At 45.6% G+C, this 11,442-nt stretch overlaps 2 protein-coding genes across 2 annotated transcripts; one reads left to right on the top strand and one right to left on the bottom strand.

Moving 5' to 3' along the window:
• Nucleotides 1-88: 88 nt before the first annotated feature.
• ppp1r14d (protein phosphatase 1 regulatory inhibitor subunit 14D) lies at nt 89-6,121 on the top strand. Its single transcript, XM_030356130.1, has 4 exons — nt 89-890; nt 5,099-5,179; nt 5,444-5,476; nt 5,642-6,121. Exons 1-4 carry the CDS (start codon nt 708-710, stop codon nt 5,708-5,710), a joined length of 366 nt encoding a protein of 121 aa, XP_030211990.1. The 5' UTR covers nt 89-707; the 3' UTR covers nt 5,711-6,121.
• zfyve19 (zinc finger, FYVE domain containing 19) lies at nt 6,035-11,398 on the bottom strand. The gene is made up of 11 exons (XM_030356129.1): nt 11,186-11,398; nt 10,970-11,091; nt 10,835-10,888; nt 10,569-10,741; nt 10,315-10,457; nt 10,026-10,131; nt 9,566-9,790; nt 8,915-8,991; nt 8,337-8,438; nt 8,051-8,220; nt 6,035-7,799 (listed from the first exon to the last, which is right to left on the bottom strand). Exons 1-11 carry the CDS (start codon nt 11,237-11,239, stop codon nt 7,712-7,714), a joined length of 1,314 nt encoding a protein of 437 aa, XP_030211989.1. The 5' UTR covers nt 11,240-11,398; the 3' UTR covers nt 6,035-7,711.
• Between the last annotated feature and the right edge of the window lie 44 nt (nt 11,399-11,442).

Here is an 11,442-nt window from a genome sequence, read left to right as displayed (position 1 = left end):
GTGCGCACATAAACACACGCATTATCTCTCTTTCTCTCAATCCTCCTCTCATTCACACACATACAGGCACACTCAGACCAGCAACCAAACACACAAGCACACACCCGCACACACAAAAACACCCACACCCACACACATTATCTCTCTCTCCCACTCACTCTCTCGTACACGCAGGCCAACTCACGCAAGCATCCCCCACACACCGACACGCAGACCACACCAACACACACACCAACAGAAAGAGGCGTATCTCATTACCATCCTCTTGATGGTGCAGGCAGCAGGCTGTGCCGAGGGGAGCCGAGGAGATCAGCAGACAGCGAGCGTTCGAGGCAGAGCGGAAGGAGAGGAAGAGAGTGAGAGAGGGGAGAAAACAAACAGAGCGCAAAGACCAACTCATTAAGGGTGGCCAGCAGGAACTGTCGCGGCACAGAAAGGAAGCGGCGAAGGGAAGCAAGGATCAGGCCAACACACACGACACAACAAGATAACGGCAGACAGGCGAGCAGCCACTACAGCCCTCTGACTGTCAGCAGACACACAGAGAAGAGCCGAGCGAGGGAAGCCAGTGGACCGTCCGGCTTCTACAAGAGAGTGTGTGTGTGTGTGTGTGCGTGAGGCGTGTGTGTGTGTGTGTGTGTGTGCGTGTGTGACTGTGTTCAGTCTGAGCCTCCGTCGACCACGGATCTCCTGAGGCCGTGGCAGGCATGGCGTCGACGGAACCGGGTGCCCAGTCCAGGGTGATGTTCCAGACGGTGGACAAGACGGAGGAGACGGCTGGCCACCGGTTGGGCAAGCTCACTGTCAAGTACAACCGCAAGGACCTGCAGAGACGGTTGGACATAGAGGAGTGGATCGACGGTCAGCTGCACCTGCTCTTTGACTGCGAGGTGGGGAACCACTGGCCCGGACACACGCACACATACACACGCACTCGCACATAGACAAACACACATGCAGACACACACAGACACTTGCACACACACACACAAAACTGCCACTACACACAACTACTACAAGCATGTACACACGTAATAATAGCACAATCATGAGCACAGGTTGTTCTTTTTGGAAGTGTGTGGGAAGACAGCAGTGTGTGGTTCAAAAGTGCAGGGGGATTTGTGTGTCTGTCTGTGTGTGTGTGTGTGTGTGTGTGTGTGTGTGTGTGTGTGTGTGTGTGTGTGTGTGTGTGTGTGTGTGTGTGTGTGTCTGTGTGTGTGTGTGTGTGTGTGTGTGTGTGTGTGTGTGTGCGTGCGTGCGTGCGTGCGTGCATGTGCGTGTGTGTGTGTGTGTGTGTGTGTGTGTGTGTCCCATTTACCACTTATAGCCTTTCCTGGTTCACTTAGTCCTGCCTATTCTTCTTAAACCTTTTGAAAAGAATATAACGGCTTCTGACACTTAAGGTTTTCATTTCCCGCACAGCACTTATATCAGTCTGAGCAAAACAACATGTTGATAGCAGTTATCAGCTAATTTGACTCATCACAGCAACACGTGTATGAGGTCACCTGGAATCATAATTCAGCCTTTGGCTCCGTCTGTTTGAGGAGTTATGTACAAATGACTGACGGCCCAATCCCAACAATGGGTGATGACTTTGCTCCCACCTCCAAAGACATGCTCGCAGAGCATAACCCTCACACCAAGCGGTGGGTGGTGCTGGTGGGACTGCCATGGATCAGCATTCCCATCAGGGGTGTACCCATGCCTCACGCTCACACGCCCGCTGGGGTAGGCTTCGCCACTGAAATGGTCGACGGGTGGATATACTTGTTGAGGAGTCTATTCAGCATGTATTGGACACTCAATAGAATGATGATATCATGGCCTATCCCTCCAAAGATTGCCAGGCCACTCCCCCCCCCTACCCCCAACCCCCCCCCCACCGACAACCAGTTCCCTGCTCAGGTCGTAAAGTCCCATTGCCTGGCCCCCCCCCGACTCCTGGCTGGCTGGGTGGTGGCGTGTTCTGATCTGATTACGTCTGATGCGTTGTAAGAAGTTGATTTTCTCCGAGGGAACCATGGCAACAAATGTATCTACGCCTACATGAGGCAGAAGGGCTCGGTGGAAACAGGGCAGCCATGTGAGGAACAGGGGGAGGAGGATGGAGAGGATGATGAGCACGATGATGCAGGCAATGCATAATAAAACTGCTGTTTGTGGCGAAATAAGAGGTGATGTAGACACAACATCCTGCTAGTTTAACATGCAGGATGCTACACGGCTGGCACATGCCGGCTGAAGCGACTCACTGCATCTGTTGGCGGAGTCTGCATGGAGTCTGAGTGATGGCCCCACCAGGAGTTAAATTCTGTGGGATCACTGAGACGGTTTCTGGGCCCGCCCCGGTTTAAATAGAGCATTGTTGGGGTGTGAGGAGATAAAGCCTGGGTGGGCTATTTGTCAAGAGCGTCCATGTGGCACACAGACGCAGAGCAGCGGGTGCTGGAGTACCGGGTCTGCATACTACTTCACACATGCGGATGAAATCCTCCTCTAAGTAGGTGCAGAAGCATTAGCCTCTGATAGTTAACTGAACGACGATGCTACCGAGAGGTGCGAACACTTTCCTGGATCATAGCCCCAATTTTCGCAGAGTTCTATATCCAGGTATACTGGCCTCAACACATATTCATTATATTTCAACTCTAGTTCCTATAATTTATAATGCAGCACTTTTTCCATTTATTCTCTATTTGTTTTCGCATATTTTTTTAGCTCAACGTCTCTCATTGTGAAACATTAGATGTCTATGTGTGTGTGTGTGTGTGTGTGTGTGTGTGTGTGTGTGTGTGTGTGTGTGTGTGTGTGTGTGTGTGTGTGTGTGTGTGTGTGTGTGTGTGTGTGTGTGTGTTTTGATAAGATTAGGTGTAGCCTACTTTACTAATCCCTGACGGAAAAACGGCAAGGAGCAAGTACTTTGTTCCCTTCTGTCCTACAAGCGACGACTCTGTTACTAAACATTATTTTCACAGTGGCAGCAGTACACAATGGTTATAAAGTCACTGCATCACAATGAGGCATGGTTTTCTCCATGTGTCCCCTGTTGTGGGGTGAATGCTACATGGCTTTCTGGGGATGTTGGCTCTGTTGGGGTTTTCGAAGTCTTCCGCAAGGGAAGCATTTACAGTCCGCCCCTCTGCGTCACCGCCTGAATTATTTAGCCTCATCTCTAATTCATTCAAGTGCTGCGATGGACCGGTGTGTGGCAGGCGTCTCTGTGAACTTCACACCTTTTGGGGGAATCGTAAACCCATCCCGTCAGTATGACAAGCGCCTCACTTGTAAGGAGATTCAGAATCAGTGTCCCATGAAACCACTTTAGGTACAATCTACTTTGGTATATAGATGACTCCGGTGTAGTTTATGATGGACATACAGCAGAATCAAAGGGAAAGCAAGTTTTGCTCTCAGTCAAATTCAATCAGTATAAAAAGCTTCTTTTGGACTGTTTTTTGTACTGTTTGTTCCACAGTACATGACTTCGGCCAAAAGAATGTTTACCATTATGTGCAGAAACGTTCTTCAGTGCCTTTGAAAACAAATGTTCCATTTAGCGCAGCCACGAAGCGATCTCCCCCCTGCCTTGGCTAGGGGTTGATGGTAATGGGTCGAAACAAGACTTCTGGTGAAGGTCAGAGAGTTAAGACTCTATAATGCAGTCTTGAATATTAATTGGTTCCTCTGAAGGCTCATTTGTTATTCATGTATTTAGGATTTAAGTGGCAAAATATACTTTAGCCTCCATATACTGCATTCAATTCAGGAAGTTCTAATGAGGTTTATTGAGGCCACTGCAAAGAAATTAGCAAAAATAAAAGCATCTTAATAGGGCTTTTATGGTTGCCACAAACCAATCAACTTAAGAAAAGTGATGTCATTTATAACCCCATGACAACGGCTCAACTAGTCTACGCTGGTCAATGCTAACGGCCTCCGAGGATTTCAACCCTGCATCACACAGCCTTGCGTATTCATACCTACAAACTGTGAACAAAACATAGGAGCGCCATTACCAGGGCCCAGTTCTGCAAATGTGAACAGAGAGCTCTCAGCATAATCGCTATGTGTCCATCTGCAGTATTAATCAATTACACAGCGGGGCCATTGGGGACGTTATATAGATATGGGCTCTCGCTCTCCTCTGCCAGTCAGCACTTCAACCGTGGTTAGCCCTGTGCTCATCCAGAGAGCCCCGCGTCGAGGCCTGTTCTCGCCAGCCATTAAACCTTCTGAGCCGGAAAATACACTTCTAAAAATGGTCCTCGCCAAATTGCCACATCCACCCGCTGACTGGCTCACTTTCTCCCTAGCAAGTCAATGTGAGAAAAGTATGCTTTGATTTGATTTATGCCACTTGGATCGTTTTTTAACATTTTGGACCCAAAGTTTGGATGACATCCATTGATTTTTGTGTAGCGGGTATAAAATATTTTATACCCGCTACACAAGAATACTTTATGTTATAAAGTATTCTATAATCATATGAAACCAAACGATAAAGCGACAAGTGTGTCTACCTAATTTCCTTTCTCAGTCAGACTAAGAAGCTTTTGCGGAACCATGATTGCTGCTGTTGTACATCATATAATTCAGCATTCGTATTTGAAATGTCTCCCCCATAGTTGAACTGAATGCTGGTATACGTAGGAAGGAAGTCAAATGTTTGCAGGAGATAAGCACGTTCCAGACAGCCCTTCCTGCCTCCAATCCTGGACTAATAACCTTACCAGCATAGCATCACCCTCATCGACCCTTCATAAAGCACTTCAAAGGGAAGTCCCAGCGGTCATTATGGCGACGGCAAACCCACAGACACCTAAGTGTCTTCTCCGTCGATTCCTCTGGCCTTTTCTCAAACCACTTTAAAGCACAGCACAGATAAGAGACACATTCATTGTGTCACAAGTAAGGCTATTGTGCCTAGTTGGTTTCATGGCGCCTCACCTCATTACAGCTTGTCTTTTGCAAACAATAAAAATTGTATTCTCTTGAGGCTGTATGAGGTTTGCACGTCTGTATGTCTGAGAGGCTGTCTATCTCAAACTGCCTTTCGGACTTTGCGTGTGCGTGTGCTTGTGTGTGTGTGTTTCAGGCAGAGGAGATTCCAGAGCTAGAGATTGACATAGACGAGCTCCTGGACTTGTCGGAAGAAGGCCAGAGGAGCCGGCTGCAGGTGAGCCCACATAAGTCCATTCAAATCCCCTCGAGTTGTGTTTTACGACACGGTTTACACTGTGACATAACCAAACAGAAATGTCTAATGCACAGTTAACGTGGATCACATGTAGCCTGCAGAAGCCATGTCAGATAGAACCTGTTCCTTTATTACATAAATAAAGTGGAGCCATATCAGGTTCTACAGGATCGTAGCTTTAATGCAGGAACCACCTCTTGTGAAATCGTTGCTGATACTCAATCTGTGGCTGCTCTCCAACAGGAGTTGCTGCAGGAATGTGGGAAGCCAAAAGAGGTGAGGTGTGATTAAACAAACTAATTAGGTTAACTCTTAATTAAGCTGATCAACTTATTTAATTATTCCTAAGGGCGGCGTCCCAAGGGCTGGCTCTTGTGTGTCTGCTTTGGTTTCATTTGGTGAAGAAAGAAAATTTAACTTGACTTCATCTCCTCTCTACAGGAATTCATCAACGGGCTGCTCTACAGGATGAAGGGGCTGCGCAAGATGTCAGGGACTCTGAAGAAATAGACCCATTCGAGACACGAAACAAGACACGCCTCTTTGTCCTCCAGCTCCTTAAACCGTTGAATAATGGCATGTGTGGTGTACATTTCGTGGGATACCCCAGTCAGGGGGTCTCCCCCGCATGGGGGTCCGCAGACAGCAGCAACAGACACTGTCAAAGCAGTCACTTTTGATTATCCATTTTTTTTATTTTATTGTCGTATTTATAGACAGCGTTAACATTTGGACTTCCTCATAAACACCAATAATGCAACGCTGAGAAACGCGTATAAACATAAGCTGTTCAATCCGACGGACTGGTTTCTGTGTATGACTGTAAATTTTTTCCCCGGTTGCCTATTTATGTATAGAACTTCTTTTTTTGCGGGGGTTCTGATTATAGAGTTCAATGTCAAAATAAAAAAAAGATTTTCAGGTCTGTGCATACTTTTTATACATACAGACCCGCCCCCACACAAAAATCGCTTGCTGACAATGCAGAGAGACTGGTTATTTTATTTGTTCGCACTATACTCTTGTGCATTTATGCACAAACGCACATAAATCTCCTACCAGATGTTATTTGTGTGCAAAACCTCCGAAAGGGGTCTTCTACTAGATAGTCTTAAACCCGGGTATGTCTCAAAGAGCAATGGGGTGAACCAGCTGAAAGGAAATGGGGCGACCGAGGAGACTGCCATGATATGCCAAAACTGCCCTCAGGACTCTCTCAAGACTTAAGTGATCACAAGGCTTGGCCTTTCCGGATCCCAATGTACTGAAGATCATTGCCTAATTCTGTCAATCACAATTTGGGTGGGGGGAGTGGGGTTTAATGGAAAACACAGGGGGCATTAGGATAAATGGGCTACGAGTAAGTATTGTCCAAACATGACACAGAAATGGCAGCCGATAAGTATGCATCCATTACCAAAGATCCATTTCCTGTCGACGGTTACAATGTGACCTGGACAGGCAAACAACCTGGTCGTCTCCATATGGACCTTAATGGAGCAAGCCCCTGGAGAGGGCCTTAATTATGGGCTCACTTCAGTCAGCCAGAGAGTGATGCACATTGATGAATCTGCACTCTGGCCGGAGCACATACCATGCTTTGGCTTAGGGATGCAATTCAGGGATTTGCTAGATTTGTCTTTCCCTTTTCTTTCTTCAAATCGATACAGCAGCAACCTCTGACCAGGTTGGAAGAACAATTATACAACATTACACATGAAAGACAGAAAATAAAAGATAAATAGATAATTACATGCCAAGCCTTCCCTGACGGTGTGTGTGTCGGTTAGCATGACGTTACACACAAGGCCTGGGAAAGCAAGAGCTCCGTCAGGGCAGGAAGATGACAGCACAGGCGTGCCTTGTATGCCCAATACAAAACAGAGCTGGTAACCTCTTAATAGTGTTTTGTCTGCTATTCTCAAAAGTCACAACATGACAGCAGCAGCATGGTGTACAGTATCAGTACTCTAAACCAATTGCATTTTAAGGACTCAGCAAAAAATTAATTAGCAAAAAAGTACAATGGCCAAGCAACGCACACATGTGTGTATTTGTTGCATTTGTTGTCTCTGGGAGGTGGGGTGAATGACATGGGAACCTCAATTGGTTGTGGTTTATGAACTCATTGTTCTAGCCCTAAGCAGCCCAGTACTAAAGCAGCAGGGTTTAATCTCATGTTTTATATTTCATAAATCCTGCATGAATCCCATAGAGTACACCGATACGCCCTGAATTTGAGTTATTGTCGTCATTAATTTGTCAATTCCCAACATAAACATCATGCAGCCTCTGAAGAGCTGGGAGAACATAAAATGGCACTAACTGTGAGCTAATAACCTGTCAGACTAAAAATAGAACCGACTACAGTTATAAGTTTACCTTTACAACCATAAGCTTTAGTGTTTAAGATGCTGGGGTGGGTAAAAAAAGAACCTCATTGCTTTTCCTTTGGTCGTTCAGGTTAAAGGTTGAGCCTTACAGTAATGGGTTAGGGCCTGGCTCTCACTCTTATGTCCCCTTCTTCTTTGTTTTCCTCTTGGGTGGAGTGTAACTGGCTGTGCGATGCTCCTTCCTGTCGTATTTGTCATGTCCCTCCCTGTGGAAATAATGGATATTTGATTGATAATTCATCACTCTGAATACTTTATGCACAAACATGCCGGTACTGCAAAATGTATCTGGGTCATCATCATCATCATCATCATCATCATCATCATCCACATGCCAGGACATTAGTTTATGATTTTGTCATATTTTCACATGAATAAATGTATTTCTCCGAGTTTGTGCAGAGAATCTGAATGTCGTGCCGAGGGATGTCGATGAATACGCAGGGAATCCAAATACCGGAAGCAGCGGCCGCAGAACAGGTCTCCATCACAGGTATGGCATCGTATGGAGGCGTCTTCGTTACATATGCAGCACCAGGGAAGTTCCTCTTCGTCGCTGCCACCACCCTCATCATCACTGTCCAAAGGCTTTTTTACAACAGCAGCAGGCGCCCTGGCTGCTGGACCCTGAATACACATGGAACAGATTGGAATAATCATGTATTAATAATTCTGCATTTTAATATTTGTTCTGTGTGTAGGACTTTGATTGCCAAATGATGGAACCTCAAGTTGCCCCGTACCGTGGATTTAGAAGGGGCTTTCTTGTTGGTGGTCTTCGGACCGCTGTCCTCAAAGGGTATGTTGTAGCCGCTGGCTTCATCCAGCGCAGCCTCTTCTGAAAGCTGGAAATGAAATAAACAGAATGTTAGAAGACGTTAGAAGAAAATGGAGGACAAATAGCTTAATAGAACTGATGAGCCGTGGTGAAAACATTACCCCCTTGTGGCCGCTATTAATATTAATAATGACTTTGTATAAAACATTGGCGTGTGTTCAGCATTGCCAATGAAATGAATGAAATCTTGGTCCCTTTTCTAAAGTTTACATAAGGGCATCATAAGGCCGTCAACCTTTAACTAAAGAGTGTGTCGCACCTCAGAATGTATTTTCAATGGATGAAGAAAAATGTGTACAAAAGAAAGAAGGTAGTAATGGATGCACTCACATGGCATAATTATTTAAAACAAAAAGGTTATAACCTAAATGTATGGTTCCCAGAATAAGGTATGAACTTGATTTCATATCATATCATGTTATCATTATTAGGTCCATGATCACATATTACCAGGTGTATATTAACTCTGCCTTTGCTCCTGACCTTTTTTAAGACCCTTTGAACAGCCTCTTCCTCAGTCTCCTCATCGCTGTCGGGATGCTGGAAGTCCTCCATGGTGACTAATAACGAGATATATATAGAGAGAAGATATAAATATGGACGATTCAGAGTAATGTAAAGCTGTTGAGACGCTGACGGAGGCATTCACACATTCCACTAAGCCAACTTTTTCCCTCCGTTAACTCGCAGTAATTCTGCCCATCCATCATATTAGTGTGGATTACAGACGACGTCACAGACGAGCGCCAGCCAGCAAATCTGCAGGGAAAGTTTGAATAGAGGGAGCTGTGTCGGAGAGAGCCTAGTGCCTGGATGCTTTGACCCCATGCAGTTTTTTTATTTTTTTTTTACTGATTCTGAAAACAGAACCTCTTCCCTAAAAACATGAACAACGGAATTTTGAATTTTGAATTTTGATATCATATCGGAGATGTAACTATCGAGTAACATGCATCTCTGTGATTACCACTCTGCATTCTGTCCCCTGGTCTTGCCAGAAAGATGTTCATGCAGCATAATTATCCCAACTGTTTCTGCGCTTCAATCGTTCTCAGCCCTCACTTGTGCCAGCCGTCTAGATAAAAGCATCTGCTAAATGACTGAAATCTAATGAAATAAAACAAGATGTCCTACCCTTGTCGGGATCCAGTCCTTTCAGCAGGGCCAGCCTCTTGGCCATCTCTAGAACGTGCCCCTGGGTTCCCTGCTCCTGCCTCAGCTCCCTCATGGCTTCCTCCAGCACACGGCTCTTCTCAGCCTCCAGCTGCCTGCTGCATCCCCCCTGGTCCTGGTCCAGGTTCACCTCCAGCCCGCACGCCTCCCCCTTGTTCAGGTTGTTCAGGAGGCTGTCGTCCACATCTATAGATTGACAGGGCGTTATAATAGGCCAGAGCTTAATAATTAACACTCAATGGTCCAACATGACCATGCGCAACCAAGCCTAGATAAATAATCTCTCCTGCGAGATAGCTTTTGTTAACATGAGGGAGTCAGTAAAGTCACCACGTATTCTTTGGTGACCAATTGAGGCATCTGAGCCTATTAAAAAAGAACTACAGAAAGATATAAACTGGAGGATTCCTATCTAGTTTACCATTGGTGTCTTGTTGTTGGTTATCGATAGCAACTTCCTCTGTCATCTGTGTTAAAAGATCATTGGCCCGTTCTGTCTGGGTTCTGTTATCAGGCGGCCGGTGCACCTGTTCACAAACAAACAACAACGTTAAGTGTTTTTTATAACAATGAGAAAGTGGCTCTCAGGTTACAAGTGTAATAAAACATAAATTAAGAGTGCTTGGCAATTTGTGACTCGTGAATTATTGAAGAGGGTTTTAAGGGAGCACTTGAGCTACCCGAGGCTGATATGTGGTGGTTGGACTTACGGGCGGAGGGGCTTGGGTGGGGGGAGGCCTGCCCTGTAGGGCCGCCAAGCGGTCTTCCATGTCCTGGGCAGAAGGCACCGGGTTTCTGGGAGCTTTCAAGGCAGCAAGGCGTGACTCAATTTCCTTCTCAGAAGGAACGGACTCTGGATTGAATGTGGTTCAAATGGTAAAACAATATCAACAAGCACGAAACCTTGCTAACCCTAGCTCATTATTAAAGAGAGTGTGTGAGTTATAACTAAATATGTTCTTACTTGTTTTGTGTGGTTTGGTGTCTTCCTTGAGTTTCTGAAGCCTTGCAGCAATAGCTTGGTCTTCTTTAGTGAGGCCCTTCGTAGGTACACGGTCAATGTCGACATTTCTAGCACTGCCGTGGGCATGAGTCACATCGTACCCTTGCTGTTTGGCTTCCAAGGCAGCCACTCGCCTGGGGGGATTACAGGAAAATGAGTTATGTCATGTATGGTATTCAACAGAAGGATCATGTGTTATTGTGTGGGATTTTTAAGTGCATACTGACTTCTTGTAGTTCTCTGGGGGGGACCATTTCCCACCATCACTAGGTGTTTCTGAACTATTAAAAACATATAAGGAATAAGAGATCGCATTTTTGTTTTTCATTTTGGGAAACTACAATGGAGTTTGTTGTAATTACCCAGTCAGAATCCCATGACACCGCTTGCAGACCTTCTGCTTGGTGTTGCCACAGCGAGGCACCACTGCGCTCAAGTTGAGACAATTGGAGCAGAAGGAACGCCCGCAGTTTTTACAGCCCAGCTATTAGATCCATTATGAGAAAACACACATTAAAGGAGAGCAAGATCGCATAAGAATACACCCAGTTACTTATGTCTCATATGAATAATCATACCTCCTTCCGGAAAAGGGTAAACTTAGATGCACAACAGAAACACCGGTTGTCCATGTTGTAACGCGGAGAGCTTCATGTAAGATTGAAGGTTTGATTTTTCGAATAGTCCATCTAATATTTAATTGGTTGTCAATAATATATCTACAATCTATAGACCACACCACTTTGATCTCCATCGGCTCCAAAAAATGTCTAATAACAGGAAGTAAACCGGAATATGACGTGCCATACGTTTACGTAGTTCCGGTATCTGTTCG

The sequence above is a fragment of the Gadus morhua genome, chromosome 5 (genome assembly GCF_902167405.1).
Source record: "Gadus morhua chromosome 5, gadMor3.0, whole genome shotgun sequence".
Lineage (NCBI taxonomy): Eukaryota > Metazoa > Chordata > Actinopteri > Gadiformes > Gadidae > Gadus > Gadus morhua.
This window is presented reverse-complemented; position numbering and strand designations above follow the sequence as displayed.